The sequence below is a fragment of the Phalaenopsis equestris genome, unplaced genomic scaffold (assembly GCF_001263595.1).
Source record: "Phalaenopsis equestris unplaced genomic scaffold, ASM126359v1 Scaffold224420, whole genome shotgun sequence".
Lineage (NCBI taxonomy): Eukaryota > Viridiplantae > Streptophyta > Magnoliopsida > Asparagales > Orchidaceae > Phalaenopsis > Phalaenopsis equestris.
Genome location: NW_018242500.1, coordinates 129,637 through 152,240, shown reverse-complemented (window position 1 = coordinate 152,240; position 22,604 = coordinate 129,637). Strand labels below are relative to the sequence as shown.

General features: G+C 32.7%; 1 protein-coding gene across 1 annotated transcript in view; it reads left to right on the top strand.

Moving 5' to 3' along the window:
• LOC110037750 overlaps positions 1–22,604 on the top strand; it is a 148,746-nt gene that overhangs the window by 1,226 nt on the left and 124,916 nt on the right. The window contains exon 3 of the mRNA XM_020742454.1: positions 556–3,161. Coding sequence (XP_020598113.1) covers positions 556–3,161 — 2,606 coding nt within the window. The remainder of the gene's footprint in view (positions 1–555; positions 3,162–22,604) is intronic.

The following is a 22,604-nucleotide window of genomic DNA, read 5'->3' as shown; positions in this document are numbered from 1 at the left end:
TAGGCCCTTTGCTCATTTTCCTTTCCAGAATTGTTTAAATTGCAAGCCATTTTGCTAAAATTATCTATTTCTTTTTATTATTTTCAAATTTTTCTCGTTGTTCTTTTCTAACTTTAAATCACAAGGTACTAAATTTTCAGATCTTCAACTATGTATAAACAAACATAATAAGTAATTAAAATAAGCAAACAAGCTAAAATATGAAAATATTCAAATTAAACTATAATAAGATTTTAGTTCAAATGAAATGTTTTAAATTATAAAGAATTTACCGTTACTCCCTGACAACAACTCCAAAAACTTGATGTGCTATTTATTGTGTGTTGCTTTTGTAAATATTTTTTAATATTACACAACACACACGACAACACTATTAATAAATATGCAACTTATTCCTAATAAAAATAACATTAGTAAAAATAATTATAATATATATACGGATCCCTAGATAGCACAAGGGTTGTAAAGTTGTTTTTATATATGGAGATAAGTTATTTCTATCCCTTACTAACATCCCTGATGAAAAGGAAATTTGGGAAGCTCTTAAATCCATAGATAGCACAAAGGTGGCTGGCCCTGATGGATTCTCTGCTGACTTCTACAAAAAGGCTTGGCATGTTGTGAAAGGTGATGTTATTGCCACTGTCCAAAGCTTCTTCTGGGGGGCTGACCTTCCCAAATACTTCTCCTCTTCAACCATTACTTTAGTGCCTAAAGACAAAACTCCTTGCAAATGGGAGGATTTCAGACCCATTAGTCTTACTTCTGTTATCTCAAAGATAATCAGTAAAATCTTGGTCCAAAGACTACAGCCCCATCTAAACAAGCTCATCAGCAGGAATCAGTCTGCCTTCATCAGGGATAGAAATATTGTGGATAATGTGCTCTTGGCCCAAGAATTGGTGCTGGACTTGGACAGAGTCACTAGAGGAGGCAATCTAATTTTCAAATTAGATATCAAAAAAGCCTATGATACTATAAGCTGGAGTTTCATTGAACAGGTTTTGATTGCTAGAGGTTTCTCATCCTCCTTTGTCCATCTGATCAGCAGATGGCTGTCAAACAATTTCCATTCAATTCTCATTAATGGATCCACTCATGGGTTTTTCAGTGCTTCTAGAGGTATAAAACAAGGTGACCCTCTTTCCCCTACCATCTTTATTCTAGCTTTTGACTACTTATCAAGAATTTTGAATGAGATGGCATCCAGGAAACCCCATTCTCTTTATAGTCACAAATCTTCCTTATTAATCAATCACCTGGCCTTTGCTGATGACATCATAATCTTCACAAAAGCTTCCAAATGTGCTGTCAAAATTTTATTGCAGAATCTGGAGACTTTTCAGGATGTTTCTATTATGGAATTCAATAAAATGAAGTGCCTTTCCATCTACAGTAAGCAGTGCATCAATGAGTTTAAAGACTGGGTTGCTGATTTCACTGGTTTCAAAAACAGTATCCTTCCTATGAAATATCTGGGGGCTGTTCTTATCAAAGGAAGAACTAAGAACATCCAATTTGATCACATAATTGACAAGGTACAGAGTAAATTGCATGCTTGGGAGAATTTCTTTTTATCTAATGGAGGTAGAATTACACTTCTCAAAAGTGTTCTTTCTGCCTTACCATCCTACTTACTACAAATGAACATTCTTAAAAAATCCTCTCAGAAACTATTAGAAGGTATCTTTAATAGATTCCTATGGGCTGGCCATAGGAAGCAAAAACACTGGACCTCTTGGGCTAAGGTGTGTAAACCTGCTGAGGAGGGTGGATTAAGATTCAAGTCTTTCTCCCAAATTATGCACTCCAATTTCTGCAAGCTATGGCTCAGATTTAGATCTCAGTCTTCCTTATGGGCTGAATTCCTGTGGGGCAAATATTGCAGACATCTTCACCCCACCCAAATCTCAGTGGGTGTGGGGGATTCTCCAATCTGGAAAAGGATGTTAAAAGTTAGACAGGATGCTGAACAGTTGTTTGTCTGGGAACTTGGTGAGGGCTTGGTTAACATCTGGTGGGATAATTGGTCATTGGATGGTTGCCTTATTCAGGACCAGTTTGTCCCAGCTACCCCTATGTTTGTGAAAGACATCTGGGCTCTTGGCAAGTGGAACCTTGCTCCTATCATTCCTTTCTGTAGCCCATCTCAAATAAGCAATATTCAGAAGCTTACTATCAAACCTGGGGTGAAAGACAAAATTGTGGTTAGAAAGAACCCTATCCCTTCTCAGCAACCCCATCTGGTACACTGGGGTCACACCATCTGGAATAAATTCCTTACCCCATCCATGTCCTTCTTCATTTGGAGACTTTTCTCAAAAATGATTCCCACGGATGACATCCTAAAATTGAAGGGTTTGAGGGGTCCTTCTAGATGCTTTTTCTGCTTATCTCAAGAGGAAACAATTTCCCATCTGTTCTTTGAGTGTCATTGGGTACAGGATGTTTGGTCATTTGTGATTGGTAAACTTAGAATCCCAACCTTGCACCTCACATGGAAGATGTTCTATACTAGCTGGGCTGATTGGAGGGGTGCTGAACTCCAGGACATCCCCAATATTGTGGCATGGTTTGTGTGGATGGCAAGGAACCAGGCAAAGCATGATAGCTCCCTTATCGATCCTAAGACGGTGGGTCTAAATTGTATTGCTTTCATTCAAAAACTGATCAACTTTAAAAAGTATAAGACTGTGTTGGAGATTGTTTCTTTTCTCAAGCCTCAAACTTCCAAAGTTGTGACTATCTGCTGGACTCTCCCAAAGCTTGGTTGGATCAAAATTAACATAGATGGCAGCCATAAATCCCAGTCTGCAGGCATTGGTGGGGTTTTTAGGAACCATGAGGGGAAATGCATCTTATATTTCCAATCTCCAATCAAGGCTGTTGACTCACTTGAGGCAGAATGTCAAGCAGTTTTCTGGGCCCTCAACTTAGCCAGATCTTGCTTGCTTGATCAGTTATGGGTTGAATCTGACTCCTTGCAACTTATTAACATCCTCCATGGGATCTCAAAAACTCCATGGAATTTAATCTGCTGGATGTCTGATATTCATCAACTGCTTAAAGTTTGCTCTTTAAAGTTTTCTCATATTCACAGAGAAGGAAACAGACCAGCCAACTGGCTAGCTAGGAGGGGACTTTTTACAGAAGTTCCACTAGTTAGTAGAAGAATTCCCCCCCACTGGACTTCCTTTTATCCAGTGATCGTTTGCCTATCCCTTATCTTAGAAAGTATGTGTAATAGGTTAGAGAGGTGCTTCCCTTTATAAAGGCCCTCTCCTGTCACCTTCCTTCTCTTTGTACTTGGCTACATTTAATTAATTGGAGCTATGCTCCTTACATAAAAAAAAATATAATGAATTTAATTTCTTCACAATCCATATACTCATTGTAAAGGAGAAGGATGCTTACTTAAATTTGAACTCTTCGTCACATAAATTTTGTTTAGTTTTCATACTTCTATTATTATTATTACGAATTTGACAATTTAATTATTTTAAAAGATAAAATTATTTTACTAAGTTATTTTTATTGGATTAAAATGCATATTTATTACAAGTGTTTTCGTGTTTGTTTTGTAAAATTGAAAAATATTTGAAAAACATTACACAACAAATCTTCTTGCATCACTTTGCTACTACAGTGTATGCTGCTTGCTCTTCTACTGCTCAAATAATTCTATGGGAACAAGTTATTAGCATTAGTGGTTCAATGGCTAGTAATCGGATTGTGGGTGGTGATTTCAACTGCACTGCCACCTCCACTTCAAAAAATTGTAGGAGGCCAGCTGACCTTGCCAAAATTACAAAATTTAATGACTCTATTAAGGATGTTAGACTGCATGACCTTGGGTTCTAAGGTGACAAATTTACATGGAGAAGAGGCAACCTATGGGAGAGAATAGATAAATTCTTTTCCAATGAATTTTGGTTGAACAATTTTCTACACACTAATATCACTCACTTATTAATGGCTAGTTTTGATCATAGAAAACTTCGGATTTCCATAAATCACTACTCCAACAATGGTTTCTCTCACTTCATATTTAAGAATTTCTTGAGTACTCACACTAGTTTTGCTAAGTTGGTCATTAGTGCTAGGCAAAAGGTACCAATGGAAATTCTTGGACAAACTTATGGGTGTTGACCTCACTTTTTGTTGAGGTCTAGTCTTTCTTCTCTAGAAGTTTAGGATCTAGCCATAGGACTTTCCTATTGAATATCCTAGAAAACTAGTAATAAAACCCTATCCCAATAGAAATTCTAGACACCTCATTGTTCTTCTTGTAGTTCCACATGTTTGACTCTAACCTCTAATAATTATTAGAAGCCAAGCATAGGGAGCTCATGAGGAGTCCCTACAGAAGATTCTAGCCTTATGGTTAGCCTTGAGTAGTGTGGTTTTATCACTCTTATACACACACACACTTGACCACTCACTTTCACTCCAAAGCTATTACCCTTAACTAATCATGCTTAGTATGATCCCCTACTCCCTTGGAAACTTATCTGGAGGTCCCCCAAACCCTTTGCCTTTGGCTAGGATGGCTAAGACCAATACATAGAGAATCTAAATTGGAGGATTTGCATGGTCTCATGGCACCATAAGGGTAATTTTGTGGTTGGCCTCCTCATTAAACCCCAATTTTGACCTTTTGCCCCCAAACTTTTCCAAAATTACCAAATTGCCCCTAAAAGCCCAAATTTTTGAAAATTTCCAAAATTCTCAAAATCTCTTAAAAAATCATCCCAAACCATTTCAAACCACCCATGCCTAAAATACCTCAAAGTTTCCAAAACTGCCAAAATACCCCTAACTTCGTCAAAAATACCAAAATGCACCTCATGGCCCAAAAATACTCAAAACGTCCCAAATAATTCCAAACATCTCTAAAATTAATCCTAACCACCCATTGGGCCCAAAATGACCAATTTGACCAAATTTGACCAAAATCCCAATTTTATTCCAAAATGCCTAAAATCTTCAAATCATCCCCAATTTCCATCAAATTGATTTCAAACTTCCACAGTTCTAAATCCAATTCAAATTTCATTATGTATATAAGCCCAATTGAAACCAAATTGTAGCCCAAATGATCCCAATTTCAAGGACAATTCTCAAGCCTAATCTGAAGGCCCCAAATTTGCCCAATTTCAAAATTCCACCAAATTGAACTCCCTAACCCATTTAATTTCCCTAAATTTGAATTCTACACTCTTCACAACATTCCACTAGACCAATTTTAACCCTCAAATGGCCTAGAACCAAGCTCAAACATAGGGTTAACCTCACTTTTTGTTGAGGTCTAGCCTTCCCTCTTTAGTAGACTAAGGTCTAGCCGTAGGACTTTACTGTTTGTAGATGGTCCCCTAGACCCCTTAACCCTAAGCTAGTGTTTAGCTAGCTCCAGTACATGTAAAACCCAAAGGAAGAAATTCTATTGATCCATGGCTCATATATAGTTATTGACAACCCAATTTTAACAAAATACCCAACTTAGCCTTTTGCCCCCAAACCTATCCAAATCAACCAAATTACCCTTGAAACCACAAAATTGGCTAAGATTCCCAAGTGTTCCCAAAATGCTCAAAATTGTCTAAAAATCATCTCAAACCATTTGAAACTGCCCAAATTGCCCTAAACACCACAAAATTTTCAAAATAACTAACATACCCCATATTTGCCAAAATTACCAAAATACCCTTGGTGACCCAAATTGTCCCAAAACCTTTAAAATCATTTTAAATATCCCCAAAATCAATTTGAATCACTCCATTGAGCTCAATTTGACTAATTTGACCCATTTTGACCAAAAGTCCCAAATTACATTTAAAGGCCCAATTATGCCAATTCACCATTAATGTCCACCAATTTGATCCCAATCTTCCCCAGTTTCAATTTTAAACTCAAATTCATCATGTCCAAGCTTGATTGAAACTAAATCTAAGCCCAATTGACCCACATTTCAATCTAATTTTAACGCAAATCTAAAAACCCCAATTTGACCCAAAAACAAAATCTCACTCTAATGAACCCCAAAGTCCATGCAGTTGCCCCATTTTTTCATCATAAACACTTTAAAAAAATTTTCCATGTCAAATTGAGCCTTTAATTATCCCTGGTAAAGCCTTAATTTCACTTAAAACTCAACTTGGAGCAAACCCCTAATTTTTCCCCAGATTAGCCATGTCCCCAAATTCCACCAGATTGAACTCCATAAACCCAAAATTTCCACCCAATTGGTATAAAAAACCCTTCATGACAATCACCCACATCAAATTGATCCATAAATTGGGCCATAGCAAAACTCTAGCCCAACTGAAACCACAGTCTAACCTAGCACACCAAAAATTGATCATAAGCCAAAATCCTTCAATTTGAACTTCCAAATCAATTCAAAATAACTCCAAAAATTTTCTAAAGTCATTTTAAAAATTATCTACATCATCTTGATCAATCAATTGAGTCCAATGTCATGATTAGCTCAACATAGCCAATATTAACCTCAAATTGACCCATAACCCTAATGTAATCAAACCTAGCGAAAGTGGTCAAACTAAGACCACTAAAACCACCATGTGGACTCTAGGGGCTAGTCTAAATCCACTTAGCCCAACCTACATGAGCCATGGACCAAGAGTTGGTCAAATTAAGGGATTTGTTTCCTAAAAATACTAAGTCAAGGAGATCTTTGCAATAACCCATCACCAACCCAATTAGTTACCTTGATTGAATCCTCTAAGATTTCTGAGGCATTTGAGCACCTCCTCTATCCTGGCTAGCCATCCTAGTCATCGAAGGAGCCAAAATCAAGAGATCCCATGCCTCAATCCAAACCCGTTTGCACCCATCCAAACTGGCTCATTCCAATTATTCTTTGGCATTATTTAGCACTCCACATAAGCTATTGATTGCACCCAAAGTGGAGCCCAACCAACTACCCATTTGCCCTCTATTTTAACCACCTTTTCCATGGCCAAAAAATGAGCTAACCAATTTCCTTAGGGAAACTCTACCCCATTGCTTTCAAACACTCTCCAAGAACTCATAAGCTCAAGCTCATCATTTTCCCCCTCAATATTCCTCTGTGAGAGCTTAATTCTAAGTTCAAATTTCAGAGAAAACTAGGACATATTTCCCCACACCACCATAGTCCACCAAAGTTCAATTAACTGTGCAGACACCATCCCCAGAGTTAGAGGAGTTGACTCCCCGCAAAAGCCTTATCACAGAGAGCCTTTAACCCAGATCTAGACCAATTGCTGAAATCAGACTTGGCCATATCATACCTAGGCAATTCACCACAACCAAAGATCTCATCTGAAGGCTCGTTGGACTCCTATAATGCTTTTCCAACCATCTGATTGAGGCCCCACCTCTGAGATATGGTTATTGAGCTCTGACCCTAAATCGAGCTTAATTTGACTCTCCAATTGTATAAACTAAATTTTTTTAACATTGTAACCATATGAATGTGTTCATCTTAAAGATGAAGGTGTAGGAACAAACCACATGTGATTTGATTGAGTATCAAGAGAGATATTAAGATTTAAAGTTGAAAAACTCTCGGGTCAGAGAGATTGTGGACGATGATTGAATGTCTTCTATTTCCACGTGTATCAAACGAGTGCTGTAGATTGTACCAAATGGATGGTTGGAAAGAAACCGTGGACTGACGAGGTGTTGAGGTGTTTGGCGGCGTCGAATGGCGGAGCGCCGCGTGGAAATTTTGGAGCAGACAAGGATGTCATGACATTGCGTGGATAAGTAGAAAAATAGGCCTTTTTCAAAGTTAAATAAATGCCAAATCTTTAAAAATTCATAATATTTCATAGAGATATCATAAAAATAAAATAAAATACCCTCTTACTCAGTGATTAGAGAGAAATAATGTGGAACAAAAATAGAAATTATTTGCTAAGTGTCTTATTTTTAATTAATTAAATAGTATTTGTAGTAGTTTAATTTATTATGATTAAATATTTCTCATCATAGCTTGAGATTTTTAGGGTTTTTTTCCTCATGAAAGAGGAGATATTCTTTGATTTTTCCAAGGTTAGAGAGAATCCTTATGTTTGTAACACTATTTTTCAAGCTCGGATGGCTATTTTGGCTTAAATTAGTTATATAAATTAAAATATCACTTGAAAATTATGAGATAAATTTTAGTAGGTTTCCTGTGGTGAGAGGAGCTTAAAAAAACACATTGATAATTTGAATGATTTAGTGCATTTCTATAATAATGTAAATGTTTATATCTTGTATTAATTTATTTAAATTAAATATTAATAAAAATTAAGAAAATCAATTCCACATTGAGTAGAAAAATCTTGTTAACTTACTGTTAAAATTTAAAAATTATATTATTAAGTTTGAGCACTAAAGTTAATTTTATTAGAAAAATTATGTTTTTGTACAAAAATAATTATATTAAATTAAATACTCTTAGGAAAGTTTTGAAAAGTGATTTTCTAAGTTCCTAGTAATTAAAGGCACTTAAAAAAATAAATTTTTTTGAGAAAATACTTCATTTTTTAACTATATTTTGAATTAAAAATAATTAAAAAATATTTAAAAATTTAAAATATACAAAAATATTTCAAAATGTTCTTAAAAATTATTTTAATTATTTTCCCATTAATATAATTATAATAAATAATTAAAAAATACAAAAATATATAATTTATTTCTCTTAGTTCTTTAGACTCATAGAGATTTAGTAAATATACAAAAAATATTTTCTTGAAATTAAAACATATTTTTCATATAATTAAATCACTAAAAAATTAATAAATAATTATTAAATAAAATTAAAATTTAACTTCTAAAAATTATGGAATTTTGCCTAAGTGTTTCTCTAACCCAAGTGAACCTCTAACAATTTTCCCATAAACAAAAATTTTATTTTAATAGATTAAATAAATTAATATTAAAAATCCTATTTTCTAGGTTAAAATAATTATTAAATTAAATAAAAGTTTGAAAACCACATTTTCTCCTCTCATGACTTAATTGCCCCTTGGAGACTGTACTTTAAAATTTTTAAAGTCATTTGGATTATGCTTAATTAGTTATGAGGTAAAAGGCCCCAAGGCCAAAATGATCATTTTAGATTCTTGTGCCTTAATCAAAATTTAGTATTAATCAAAGGGAAAAATAAGTAATTTTGATCTTAATGAATACTTTTGAATATTTGAAACATAATGGGTTGAAAGGTAGAAGCCAATTTCCTACCTTTCCATAATAAGAGTAAAATCATAATTTTCTAAATTTTTGGGATTTGGAAGTTAATCAAAAAAAAATAATTCTGAAATGATGGGCTTAAGCTGGGAAGATGATAATTCATTTATTTTAAGCCCACAATTGATGATAATATGACATTTTAATAGGGGTAGTATGTATGTATCACTTAAATTAAAATTTTAATAATTACCAATTCTCCCTTTGAGATTGTTAAGGGCTTGGTAGTGGTCTAGGCTCAATATTTAAACTTGCTTGATGACGTTTAGAAAAGTAACATGATTGATGATAAACACTTATAAACACTATGAGGCCAACTTTAATGGTGGGTATAGAATCTTTAATGATTAAACTTACCTCAGAGGCATTCACCTACATAACTCATAAATTAAATATCAACTGATCAACCGAGTTCCCTACTCTTGGGATGATTAAAATGTCAAAGTTCACTGAGCAACAGGGTAAACTTTTTAACTTGACCTTGGATGATTAATAGAACAATATGATAAGTTCAAATTGAACTCAAAATGTTTAAATAAATCCTTAAAGTAGTTAAAGGTAATTCCCCAAAAACTTTGGAATCTTTTGGATACTTTGAAGGAAAAATTGAACTTGCTATATTTTGTGCCAAAATCATCCACTAAGATCTTTAAGAACTCAACGTGTTATAGTTTGGAGTCTGTTAGATACACCTTCATCCACCCTTGCAATCTATATTTTCTATAAAATTATATACATGTTGCAAATGTTAATCTTTCAACAGGAATGTTGAGAAGATGACAAGTATGCTTTTAATAGTGTTATTTAATTTATGTCATTTTAGATTCTGCAATTTACTTTTTTAGCAAAATATTATACCTTCTTGGTTGTGCACCTTACTTTACTTACAAAAATTGAAACCATTTTCAAAAACTAATCAACATTTTTAAAAATTTAAAACAAATTGTTGCGAAGGTGACCATAAATCCTTTGAAATGTCACTAAACTTAAAACGTCCTTTTCAATTTACGGGAGTCCTTCGCAGGAGGAAACACATGGTTGCTAATGAGCTCTCCCAGGTTTAAATGAGTTTTACAACTGGTTTAAGCTAAGTAAATTCAAAATAAAATAGTGGTACCAAAATGAGGGAGTTGTGAGATCTTAACCGGTGTCACTCTAATCAACTTTAATCTCCAAATAATGATTAAACTTCAACTTGTCATTTAAAACATTAAACGTTAGACTTTAGGACTACTAATTCGCCAAGGAGCCTAGAGCTAACTCCATGGGAGGCCTTCTACAACTTAAGTCTGCAACAATATGAGGATCTGCAATAGCACATCTTTCCTTAGACATAAATAACAAGCCATAAGATTTTTAGGATGTCTGTTTAGTGCGATATAAATCCTCAACTCTTTCTTTCGGCCTTCGTATAGCTCTACCATAAAATTTAAGCCCTAACTTGCCTTACAATTTTGAGGTTATCGTTCATTACGACCTAGATCCTCATATCTTTCAGTTTTTTTGTGCGACCATCTCACATAAATGTTAGTCCTAATTAATAAAATTGGTAGGATGAAACATTCATTAATTCTTCTCTCTAAAACTGAAGCCAGACCATATGATAGCTTGGGAAGTCACCGAGGTTCTCCATAGGATCCATGACATCCCCTAGTTCTTCTTCCATTGGATTCTAAAATATAATGTTCCAAGTTTGAGCCATTTCCTTCTGACACCTCTTTGTCCAATCTTTTGAAAAGACCTACCCCTTTGAACTCCTTGAAGAATATATCCCTTGATTTTTATTGAGAGTTTTCTTAGGTGACTAGAGTTATCTTAGATTTAATTAACAGTAGGGGATTTCCTTTATAGGAAAAGTTTAAGAACCCATCTTAATATAAATAATATTTAATTCTTCATATAAAATATGGGAACTTGTCGGTCAACATTAAAAAAAGTTTTTTCGCATACTTAATTGGATGTCATAAATTCTTTAATTTTTTTAATCGAGTCTCACTAGTAAATATTGCATCTACCCTTCGAGATAGATGCATTACCACAGTATTAGGCTTGTTCACTTAAACCACTAAGGATATGAGATTGGTTCTACCTTGTATTCTAAAAATTTAAAATACTACCTTTCCCAAATTATATACATATGAATTAATTTCAAAAAGACGTTGAGATATCTATTCCAGTGACTGAAAATTCCCAATTTGGCAACTGACACCTAGCTTAAGTTAAATTAAAACAAAAAATCCCAATTTTTCCCGTAAAATCCAAATCTCACCAAATTGACTTCCCAATGCCTCTCAATTTCAACCTAATTGACTTCTCACTGCCTTGTGACAATCTCCTTCACCAAATTTGCTAATCAATTAAGCCAAATCCAAACTCTAGCTAAGCCTAAACCCAAGTCCAAGCTAAATCCATGATTTTAAAACCAAACCCTAAACCCCCTTGGAGCTACTTGGTCTAAACCAACATGGACCACCACATCTGTCATTTGGACTCTAGGGACCAACCTAGATCCTCTTAGCCCACCCTAACGGTGTCGTGGAACAAGGGTCTCTTGATTTCGGGTTTTCTTCCCATATTTGGCTAAGTGCCATAAACTTTTCATCACATGACTAAACCTCCATCTTGATCACCATTAAAATCCCCTCTAGCTACCTCATACACCAAAAATATATAGCGTTTTTATACACATTTTTATACCTATTTTTGAAATGTTGCACTTTAAGGAAATTTATTTGCATGTTTTTCATTCATGTACAATCAAATGGATAAAAAAATGCTAAAATGAGTGAAAAGGGTCAAATTTGGAGCAAAAATAAAGAAAGGTGCAAAAATGAACTGCGGCGCCTAAGTGCTAGGTACCCCGTGCTTAAGCACCAGAAGTGGTTATTTGATGATTCATTGAATATAGATGAATTTTTTAAGACTTGTTTGAAGTAACCCTTAGTAAAAATGTGGGGAATATCCCGTGGACACAAAAATTCATTCAACTAGCTTATAAGAGGCAACTTCTAGAAGATTCATTGAATGGGGACAAATTTTGAAGGGACATCAAGACACCTTTTGGATTTTTATTAAAATAAGGCTAGATCATCAAGATAAGAGACCAACCACCCATAAAGTTTATAGTCGTCATTCATCCAAGTATGTCGCCACCGCCGACAAATTTCTTCTTAATTTATTTTAAGTGTTTAGTTTGTATTGTGAGTGAAGTAAGAGAATTCAAATGAACTTTGAGACATTTGGTGGAGAAGATTTGAGATAAGAGTTTATATTTGTGACTACACTTGGTTTTAATTTAGATTTCTTGTTCGTGTGCATGATAGCTTTTAAACTCATGTGTGGTTGTGTTTTCTCCATGACTTCTGAGTAGTTTTCTTTATCTCATTACTTAAAAATATAAGTGACTAAGTGTTGAAAGGAAGTTGTGTGAAGTATTAGGTTTCAATGTTGGAAAAAGTTGTGATGATTTAAAACCTTGTACTTAATTTAGTTCTTGATTTGACCAATTAAGATGTTAATACCTGTTGTGAGAACATATAAGTTCCGAGATGGTATTATCTCAATCAACAAATGATTTAGAATCACAAAATGATCTCCTGGATGAGAATGTAGTTCATCAAATTGAGTGTAAATAAATAGAGAAATAAATCTTTCAAGGGTGTAGAATTAGAGGAGTTTAGAGTGACAGGCTAAAAACCTCGATTTGATTTATAGTCTTAGGTTTTGATCCAGGATGTTAGCCCCAAGGTGGAAGGAGAAGACGAAACACTAGAGTGAGAGCTAGTATCCTCCCTACCTAACTGGTCTTCAAGATTATTCAAACTAAAGATTAGCTAGTGTTCTTTATAGCATCTCTAGTAAGGGTAAAGAATATTATTGCTCCTATTTGACAATACACATTTAGAATACTTTCACAACAGAATTTATCTACTTATTACTTATTCATGACAAGAAAAAATTATATTTTACTTATACTGCCTTCATCTTACAAGTATTTAGTTAAGTTAATTAGTTGCTTACTTTATGTTCATAAACCAAAAATTAAAAAAAGAATCGAATTTGCATTCCTATTTTAACATCTTTAGTTTAATCTCGAGAAGATGAAATCCAGTTTTTTTGAGGCAAGAAACTTGATGATTTGAGCTATATGAAGCACCCTAATGTTGGTTTTTTAAAAAAAGGAAGATTTGGACGTTAAAATGTGTGATTTTTGTTTAAATCTTGAAAATTTTGAATTTCTGCTGGTTTAGGTGAACTGGCATTTATGCGCGGGTTTTGGCACCTAGGCGCCATGCTGTTTGGGTGGTCTAGTGCGTAAGTGCCAGTTCTGGCACTTGAAATTTTTCTATCAAACACCTAAATTTTTTCTTTCCTTTAGTTTTAAGTGTAACACAATAAACTAAAGCCTTTTAAACAAAAAAAAAATCATTAATTTAACATCACACCACAAAATTATTATGTCCCGAACTTTTCTATTTTTCAATTTCAATTCATAATTAATTCCAACATTCTAACAAAAGGGCTTACACAAACATAAAGTTCGTTAAACCTTCAATCAATAGTACAATATCACATAAAAACACTATTAAGAAAATTAACATAAACAAATTAACACGCAATCAAGAACAAGATAAAGTAGAACACATAACACAACATTTACTAAAGCAAATACAAACATCAATCACGAACACTGGAATTATATTCTAATGATCAATCTCTGTTGATCTCATTCTTGTTACCCCACTAACATGCCTAATATCTGCGATCAAATGTGTAGAATACAAGGCCACGAGGAAATTCCAAAGCCGCCTTTTCATCAATCCATTTGTTCTAGCTATACATGGCTACCCGAGCATATTGATAACCAGGTAAGTAATCAGATTGAAGTTTCATTAGCCACTACAAGTGTTCATACTGAGGATACATCGCATGAAATTTATTATAGAGATTAGGAAGCTCTTCTTCAATCTTCCCTAACTTGCTCGTCACCTTTTCGAAACTTAGTGCTAAGAATCCATTGAAATAAGGTTGGGCATCATTATGCACAAATTTATTTGCAACTCCATTCTTTCTACTCTCCATGGAAGTAAGTAAGATCTCTAAAACTCTTCTTCTCTGGTCTAAATCTTGAAATAATGAAGATTAGGGATGAAGGCTAGGTAGTTTTATAGATAAAACACGGAGAATAACTACTTTCTGGTGGTTTTGCTACATCCAGAAATAGTTGCAACTAGGCACTGGTTTCAGGCGCTTAGGCCCTAGCATTACAGGACTCTGGCACGTAGGTGCCAAATGTTGGCTCATAGGTTCCAGTCTCCAAGTGAACATTGATTCGCCTGACGTCAAATTTCTTCAATTTCCAATCATGTTTAATAACTTAAATAGTGTTAAAAAAGAATCCTACTAAAATAAAGGATAATCACAATAATACAATGATAAACATAAATCAAATTAGACTGATAACAATGGGTTGCCTCACACAAAGCACTTGGTTTAACGTCGCCAACCTGATGATGCATCCCTAGTGTGAGATGTTTTTTTGCATGTTTTATGTCAATTTAAATCCTCAGTAACAGTGCCAAAAACAAGACCCGTCCCAAAATTACACAGTAATTTAGCTTCCCAAATATGGCGAAAAACTTCACCTAATTTATATTTAATGGTTAAAATAAAAATGTTAGAAAATATATAAAATAGTTCACACACCAGTGGTTGTACTTAAGTGCACATATCACTTCAATTAATATAGGGCTTTCTTTAAAAACCCAATATCAATCCCATAGAGAAGTGCAATAAGAAATAACATAGGCTAATTCTAGTTTACTATTATCAAGTTTTAGTTTGAAGATGTAAATTCTTATGATAATAACATAAATCATAATATAAATCATAATATTCAAACTAAATCATAATATTCAAACTATAAAAATTAAAAGTAAGAAAGACAAGTTAAAATGGGTTTAATAAATGCTAAAAGAAAGGTAACTAAAAGAACTAATTTTACCAAACTAACTTCTAAACTTCAAAATTAAATTTACTAAGAATTAACAAAGTTTTCCGATGAAGAGTTCAAATTTAAGAAAACATACTTCCCCTTTACAATGATTATATTGATTGTTAAGAAATTAAAATCATTTGAAAATGTATATAAAAATTTTTTTGTGCGAAATAGGAGCAATCCTATTCCTTACCCTCTTTCGAGTGCATAAATTCTAGAGTTTCCTCCCTAATTTTGTGGTTAGGCGGGGAGGATCCCGGCTGCCACTCTAGAGCTCACATTACTTGCTCACTAGAGGGCTAACAGTCTCACATCTATTTCCAATCAACTGGACCAAATTGGGGATATTAATCTGTCACCATAAAATTTCCAATTTTGCATCTAACAAAGTATATTTCCTTATTTATTTGCACTCAACCCAATGGATGAAATATTCTCCCATGAATTTAAATCTGGTTCTCTACATGTTTTGCAAATCATCTCCCTTTTGAATCATATTTTTCTCAACTTATTTTAACATTTCAATTGGCCAAATCAAAAAGTAAATGAAGATCTATGTTCGAATCATCATAAATTATTGACATTTAAAACCATATAAAATAAAATCAATTCTTCACAAAACCATATCTCAAAATAGGGAGAAGGATAAATAATACTACTTAGAATTCATGAAAATAATATGACAAAACATGAATTTAATTAATAAAAAAACTTTTTTAAGAAAAAAGAAATAAAAGTCACAACTTATCTCACAATCCTTCCTAAGAAAATCCCTGGAAGTTCTCTTCAATCCTTTCTCTCCTTACAACCACTCTCAATTCTCTCTAAAAAATGTTCTAAAGAAGAAATCTATTACATTCTCTCTGCTCTTACAATTCTTAAAGAAAATATCAAAGCCCTTGACTTTCTCCCTCTCTCTCCTATTCTTTCCTCATTCTCAAGCCACTCACACACACACACACACACCACACTCACGCCCCCCCACAAAAACTTCCCTTCCAGCCATAAACTTCACTCTCTTTTTTAACAAGCTGCCTCCCTCAAAAAACAATTCAAAATTCTCTCAAAAATTTTATCCAAAAATCAACTCTTTTGAAATCAAATGATATGTCCATTAATCCAAGTGACATATCCCATCATAAAAGAACCTTCCAAAGTGTCTAGATGCACTGAATCACTCCATGGCGTGTTTAGAACAAGTTTCTCATTGAAACTTTGCCTAAAATTTAATACAAACTGCCTTAATCTACAAAAAGTTATCTCTGACGCATCATGTGCCAGTCTCTGGAATTTGGCGCGTCATGTGCTACTCTGCATCAGCTCCACCATTTTGCTTCGTTTGACTTCATTTTAACTCCGTTTTGCTCTGTTTCAGTTGTGTTTCACTCCCAGATATTCCTACAATAAGTATGAAAACAACATTTCTTAAAAGTGTAATTTCAATCAAAAACTTTTGAGAAATGTAAAATAGATTAATGATAGAAAGACATATCAAAATGTGTCAAGTCAAAATTTTCTATTTTGCTCGTTTTTACTCTAAATTACACCATTTTAGCTTCATCTTCTCCAAAATTTCATTTATTGTACCTGAAACTACAAACTTAAGAAATACCTTCATTTAACGTGTAATATAATTAAAAACCAATAAAGTTGAGCATAAAATATATATGAAAAAGTAGGTATTTTTTAGCCGTATTAGTTGTTCTCAAGTGATGCTTTTACTACAAAAAAATCTATGAATTAGGATAGATATTAAATTATAAACTTCTATACTTTAGTTTCATAAATAAAATAGTAAAATTTAAGAAAGACTTTTAATAACTTAGATTCAATTTCTAAGTCTATGAGTAATCAAACCTGAGATTTCTGAATCTCTATTCATTTCAAGAAGATTTGTAAGTTGTCATATCGAGGATACTTAGAATATTCATATGAAGAAGGACTTCATGGAAAATTTACTAGTAATGTTATTTACTCCAAAACAACTTTAGAAAATGTAATAAAGCCTTCTCGTTAAATTGATTCAAGTGAAGCCAATTTTTTATTAGTCATCTCCTTAAGCCTCTCCTCACATTCTTTTTCTTTTTTTTTGTTTTCTTTTTCTCTTTTTTCACTTTTCTTTTTTTTTTTTTTTTTTTTCTTTTAGGATCTTTTCAATCCTTTGTTTTATTTTTCTTTTTCAAGTGAGGATTACTATATCTCGACAGCCTTTAATAATTTTGAACCTTACTGTCCCCTTCTTAAAGTCAAAACTCGTTACCTTTCTTCATTATATAAATTCATATTAGTTTATGATTTTTCATAAAGCTTCATTCTTTTCTTCTTACATAAAACTCTAAAATTCTTAATACTTCAAAAATACAATTTTATTTACTTTAAATAAAAAAACATAGTTTTATCCTTTCATAACAAATATCTTTATTTTTAGAATTGACCTTCGATATTTCAAACTCTTCCCTAAATTTACCATAATATTTACAAACATAAATATAGTCATTTATAGTCATTTAAAGTTCATTTAAAGTTAAATTCTAATATCCAAGGTCATGTTAAATTAATTTTAAAAATATAGTTATTTCAGGATAAATAAAATTTAATTTACTTTCTTTTAAAAAAAATTTTCTTTCCCCCAAACTTGAATTTTTAAATAATTTACACTTAATTCCATAAAAAATAGCACGAACAAAAAGTAAAAGTTTAATCTACAAACTACTACAACATCTTATCAAATTCCTATACGTGCATAATCAGGATAGGATGACTGCAATAGAAAGTTAGTCTAGCCTAAAACATGCTCGCAATAATATTACCCTAAAAGGAAGTATACTAACTTTAAATTTTATAATTTTTCATCCTACCCCCAAACTTGATTTTAAACATGTATAACATTCAGTACATAAAATATAAATAGGAAGAAAAATAGATTAGAAATTCTATCTATCACAAACATCTACAAGTAATCATTAATATGGAACAATATTCAATAAAAAGTAAGTCTAAACTAAAACATGCTTGATAAAATGGAAAGAAAGGTCAAACAAGCAGAATAGGTATCGACATAGGAACATATATATATATATATATATATATATATATATATATATATATATATGCATGTGTTCTCCAATTCCTTATATTATTGTAACACAAACACAAATACACATAATAAATAAGGTCAATTCTTCCTTTAACTCATTGCATCTCACAAACTTACTTCAAATTTCTAACTGAATCACTACAAAGATATATTTGGTAATTATAAATCATTTTAAGGATTGTAATCCCAAAGATAAGATTATCCCTGATATTTTGGTTCTCGAGCACTAACCCCATGCATCACCATATCCCTTAGTTAAGCACCTCTAATAGATGGAAGGATAATGTAAATTCATCCACATGTTACTCATCAAATAGGTTAGCTACTCCTATCAAATGAAAATAAAGTAAGAGAAAATAAGTTACATAATTGAGATGGAAATGTCATTGTTAAACTTTATGTTAGCTCTTGTACAACTTAAGTCCGAGTCCGAGTCATAGTGGAATCATCAATCCATTAAATATAAGAGAATATAAAAGTCTAGCCATAATAAGAATTTAAGGAATCACCTCCCTCATGATACAAAAAAAATCAAATCAAACCACTAACAATCCAAAAATATACCAATCATCAAACAAACTGATCAATCCACATTAGAAGAAGCACAATACAACACTAAAAATCATGAATCTCTAGCACACTAAATCAAACTACAACAAAAACTATAAGTTGCCCACCATAAAGCAATTTTTTGAACATCATCAGCCTGACGAATAATTCCACCTGGATCAAAATTCCATTTTAGCAATTCTTGATCAATCACCTAATCTTTTCCTGACCTAGATATTTTTTCAAAGTTCCTCAAATTTAAAATTTTCTTCTCAAATTTAAAATTTTCTTTCATCTCTTCCTTTTTAGATTGATTCATATCCTTGTTCCCCATATTTCTTTCTTGATTCAATATTCTTCTAATGATTTTCTTAATTTTCTTATTAGTATCAATCTTAAATTTTATAAGAAATGGATCTTTATAAGATACTTCATGATCTCCGAAAATTTGGATCTAATTAAATTTACATAATTCAAATTTTGGATCAAATTCTTCTAGGTTACTCTTTTTTCAGGGTTGCCTTTCAATTCTCCCCCTTGGTTCTGATTAAATGGTAGAGGTGATCTTTCTATATTTATCTTAGTTGAGGAAAAAGGTTTTTCTAATTCCTTTTGGATTTTTTACATTGGTCTTTTAATCTCCTTATCTCCATTTCTCAACTCAATGTTCTTTTGAAACATATCCTTGAATTTCCTTCTAAATATTAGTTTGATAATTTTAAATTGCTCGTCATTTATCTCCTTAGAGTTATCTCAAAGTCACTAGGCAAAATCTCTTAGGGGTATTTGTTAATTACATTAATAATCTATCTCACTTTGTTTTCTATATTCCTTATTGCGACCTCTTGATTTTCCAACACACTCTTCATTTGAATCACAACCTCTTCTAACATTAATTCCTTCTCCTCATCCTGTGGGTTGGAGCTAAATTGAGGAGGGTTATTAATTGAGTTAGTAGTCTGTCCTAATTGGTTTTTCATATTTCTTATTGCTGTCCCTTGTCACTCCAGCTCACTCTCCATTTGAATAGCAACCTCTTCTAATAAATCCTTCCCCTCATTCTGAGGTTGAAGTCAAAATTATGAGGAAAAGAAAGTTCATCATTATAATAGCCATGATTATTCCAACTACATGTCTGATTAAACTAATTATCTTCCCAAAATTGGTGTTCTCCTCCAAAATTATTATTCCTGTTAAAATTTAAATTATTTTGCCAACCTGGATTGTAATAATTGGAATATGAATTGTGCATCTCATGGCCAGTTTTAATCAATTGTCCAAATGAAATTTCCTTAATAATTTGGGTTCCCTGAGGATATCTTTCTTTGTATTGATCCAACTTCCTCTCAATATCTGCAACCTAAGAAATTAAAATTGAAAGCTTATCTTCTTAAAAATTTGCCACTCTATTTAGGTTTACTATTTCAAAGCTACAAGGATTATAATAAAAATATGATTATTCAATATATCGTTGATCCGCCATTTCTAGATTAAATTCATGAAGTCTTTTCAAATCTCTCCTAAAAGTTTTCTCCAGATCTAACTTGGAAAATTTAAGTTCTTCAAGAATTAACTAATATGATAGATATCAAAACAATTTTTGGTATTTTTTTTTTCTCTTAAGAAAACACATAATAATTAAACACACTATATAATAATACTATAAATTCTAAATCTAAGCATTACAGGTTTAACTAAAATTCTCCTAAAGTTCTTACTAAAGCTTCCCCAATAACGGTGCCAAAACCATGATGCGCCCCTAGTGTGTGATGTTTTTATGCATGTTTTATGTCAATTTAATTCAACTGTAACAGTGTCAAAAACTTGATCCGTCTCAAAATTACACAGTAATTTAGCTTCTAAGATATGGCAAAAAACTTGACACAATTTTTATTTAGTAGTTAAAATCAAAATGTTATAAAATATATAAAATATTTCACACACTGGTGTTTTTACACAAGTGCATGCATCGCTTCAAGTAATATAGGGATTCCTTTAAAAACCTAGTATCGATCCCAGAGAGAAGCGCAGTAAGTAATCCGTTAGGCTAATTCTAGTCTATTACTTTCAAATCTTAGTTTGTAAGTTTGAAATTCTTATCATAATAACATAAATCACATTATTCAAACTATAAAAATTAAAATAAGAAAGACAAGTTCAAATGTGTTTAATGAATGCTAAAAAAATGTAATTAAATGAACTAAGTTTCATGAACTAATTTCTAAACTTCAAAGCTAATTTTACTAGTACTAAATAAAGTTTTGTAATGAAGAGTTCAAATTTAAGAATGCTTCCTTCCCTATTATAATGATTATATGGATTGTGAAGAAATTAAAATCATTTGAAAATATATATATAAATTTTTTTGTGCCAAATAAGAGCAATCCTATTCTTTACCCTCTTCCGAGTGCATAAGGAACATTGAATAATCAAGAGTTTGGCCCGTAAGTCCATGGTTAGGCAGGGAGGATACCATCTTTCACTACTCCCTTATCTGAGGGCTAACAGCCTTGCATCAGTTTCCAATCAACTGGACCAAATTGGGGATTTCAATCTATCACCTTAAAATCTCCAATTCTGCATCCAACAAAGTATATTACACTATTTTTTTACACCAAGGATGAAATACTCTCCCATGAAATGAATGTGATCCTCCCCATGTTGTAGAAATCATATCCCTTTCAGATCATATGTTTCTATACACATTTTAATATTTAAATTAGTCAAATCAAAAAGTAATTGAAGATCTAAGTTTGAATCATTGCAAATTTTTGAAATTTAAAACCATATAAAAGAAAATCAATTCTTGACAAAACCATATCTCAAAATAGGGAGAAGGATAATGTAGAGTACTCAAAATTCATGAGAAATATAAGACAAAACATGAATTTAATTAACAAAAAAAAGTTTAAAAAATAAAAGAAATAATAGACACAACTTAGCTTGCAATTCTTCCCAAGCAAATCACTAGAATTTCTCTTTAAGCATTTCTCTCCTTACAAGCACTCTCAATTCTCTCCTAGAAGTATAATGATGAAGAAATTTATCACCTTTCCTTTCCTCTTACAATCCTTGAAGAAAATCTACAAGCCCTTGAATTTCTCTCTCTCTCTCTCCCTTTCTTTCTTGACACTTTCACGCCACTCACTCACTTACACTCACACACACATATCACACTCACGCCCCCCACAACAACTCCTCTTCAATCCATAGTCTTACCTCTTTTCTTATAAAAGGTTCTCTCCCTCCAAAAGGAATTCAAAATTCCCTCTAAAATTATATCTAAAAATCAACTCTTTTGATTTTAAAACACATGTCCATTGATCCAAAAGATATATCCCATCATACAAGAACTTTTCAAAGTGTCTAGATGCACTGAATCACTCTAAGGGGTGTTTAGAATAAGTGTCCCTTTGAAATTTCGCCCAAAGTTTATCCCGAACCACCTTAATCCGCAAAAACGTCATCTATGGCGCATCTTGCATCAAATCTGGCACGTCTTGCGCCAGTTCTCTAGATTTTGGGGCATCATGTGCCACGGTACATGATGTGCCTCTTTGCAGTAGCTCCACCATATTGCTTAATTTGGCTCCATTTCAACTTTGTTTCGCCCCGTTTCAGTTGCGTTTCTCTCCTAATAGATATTCCTACAAAATAAGGACAAACAAAACCTTTCTTTAAAGTGTAATTTCATTCAAAAAACTTTTGGTAAATGTA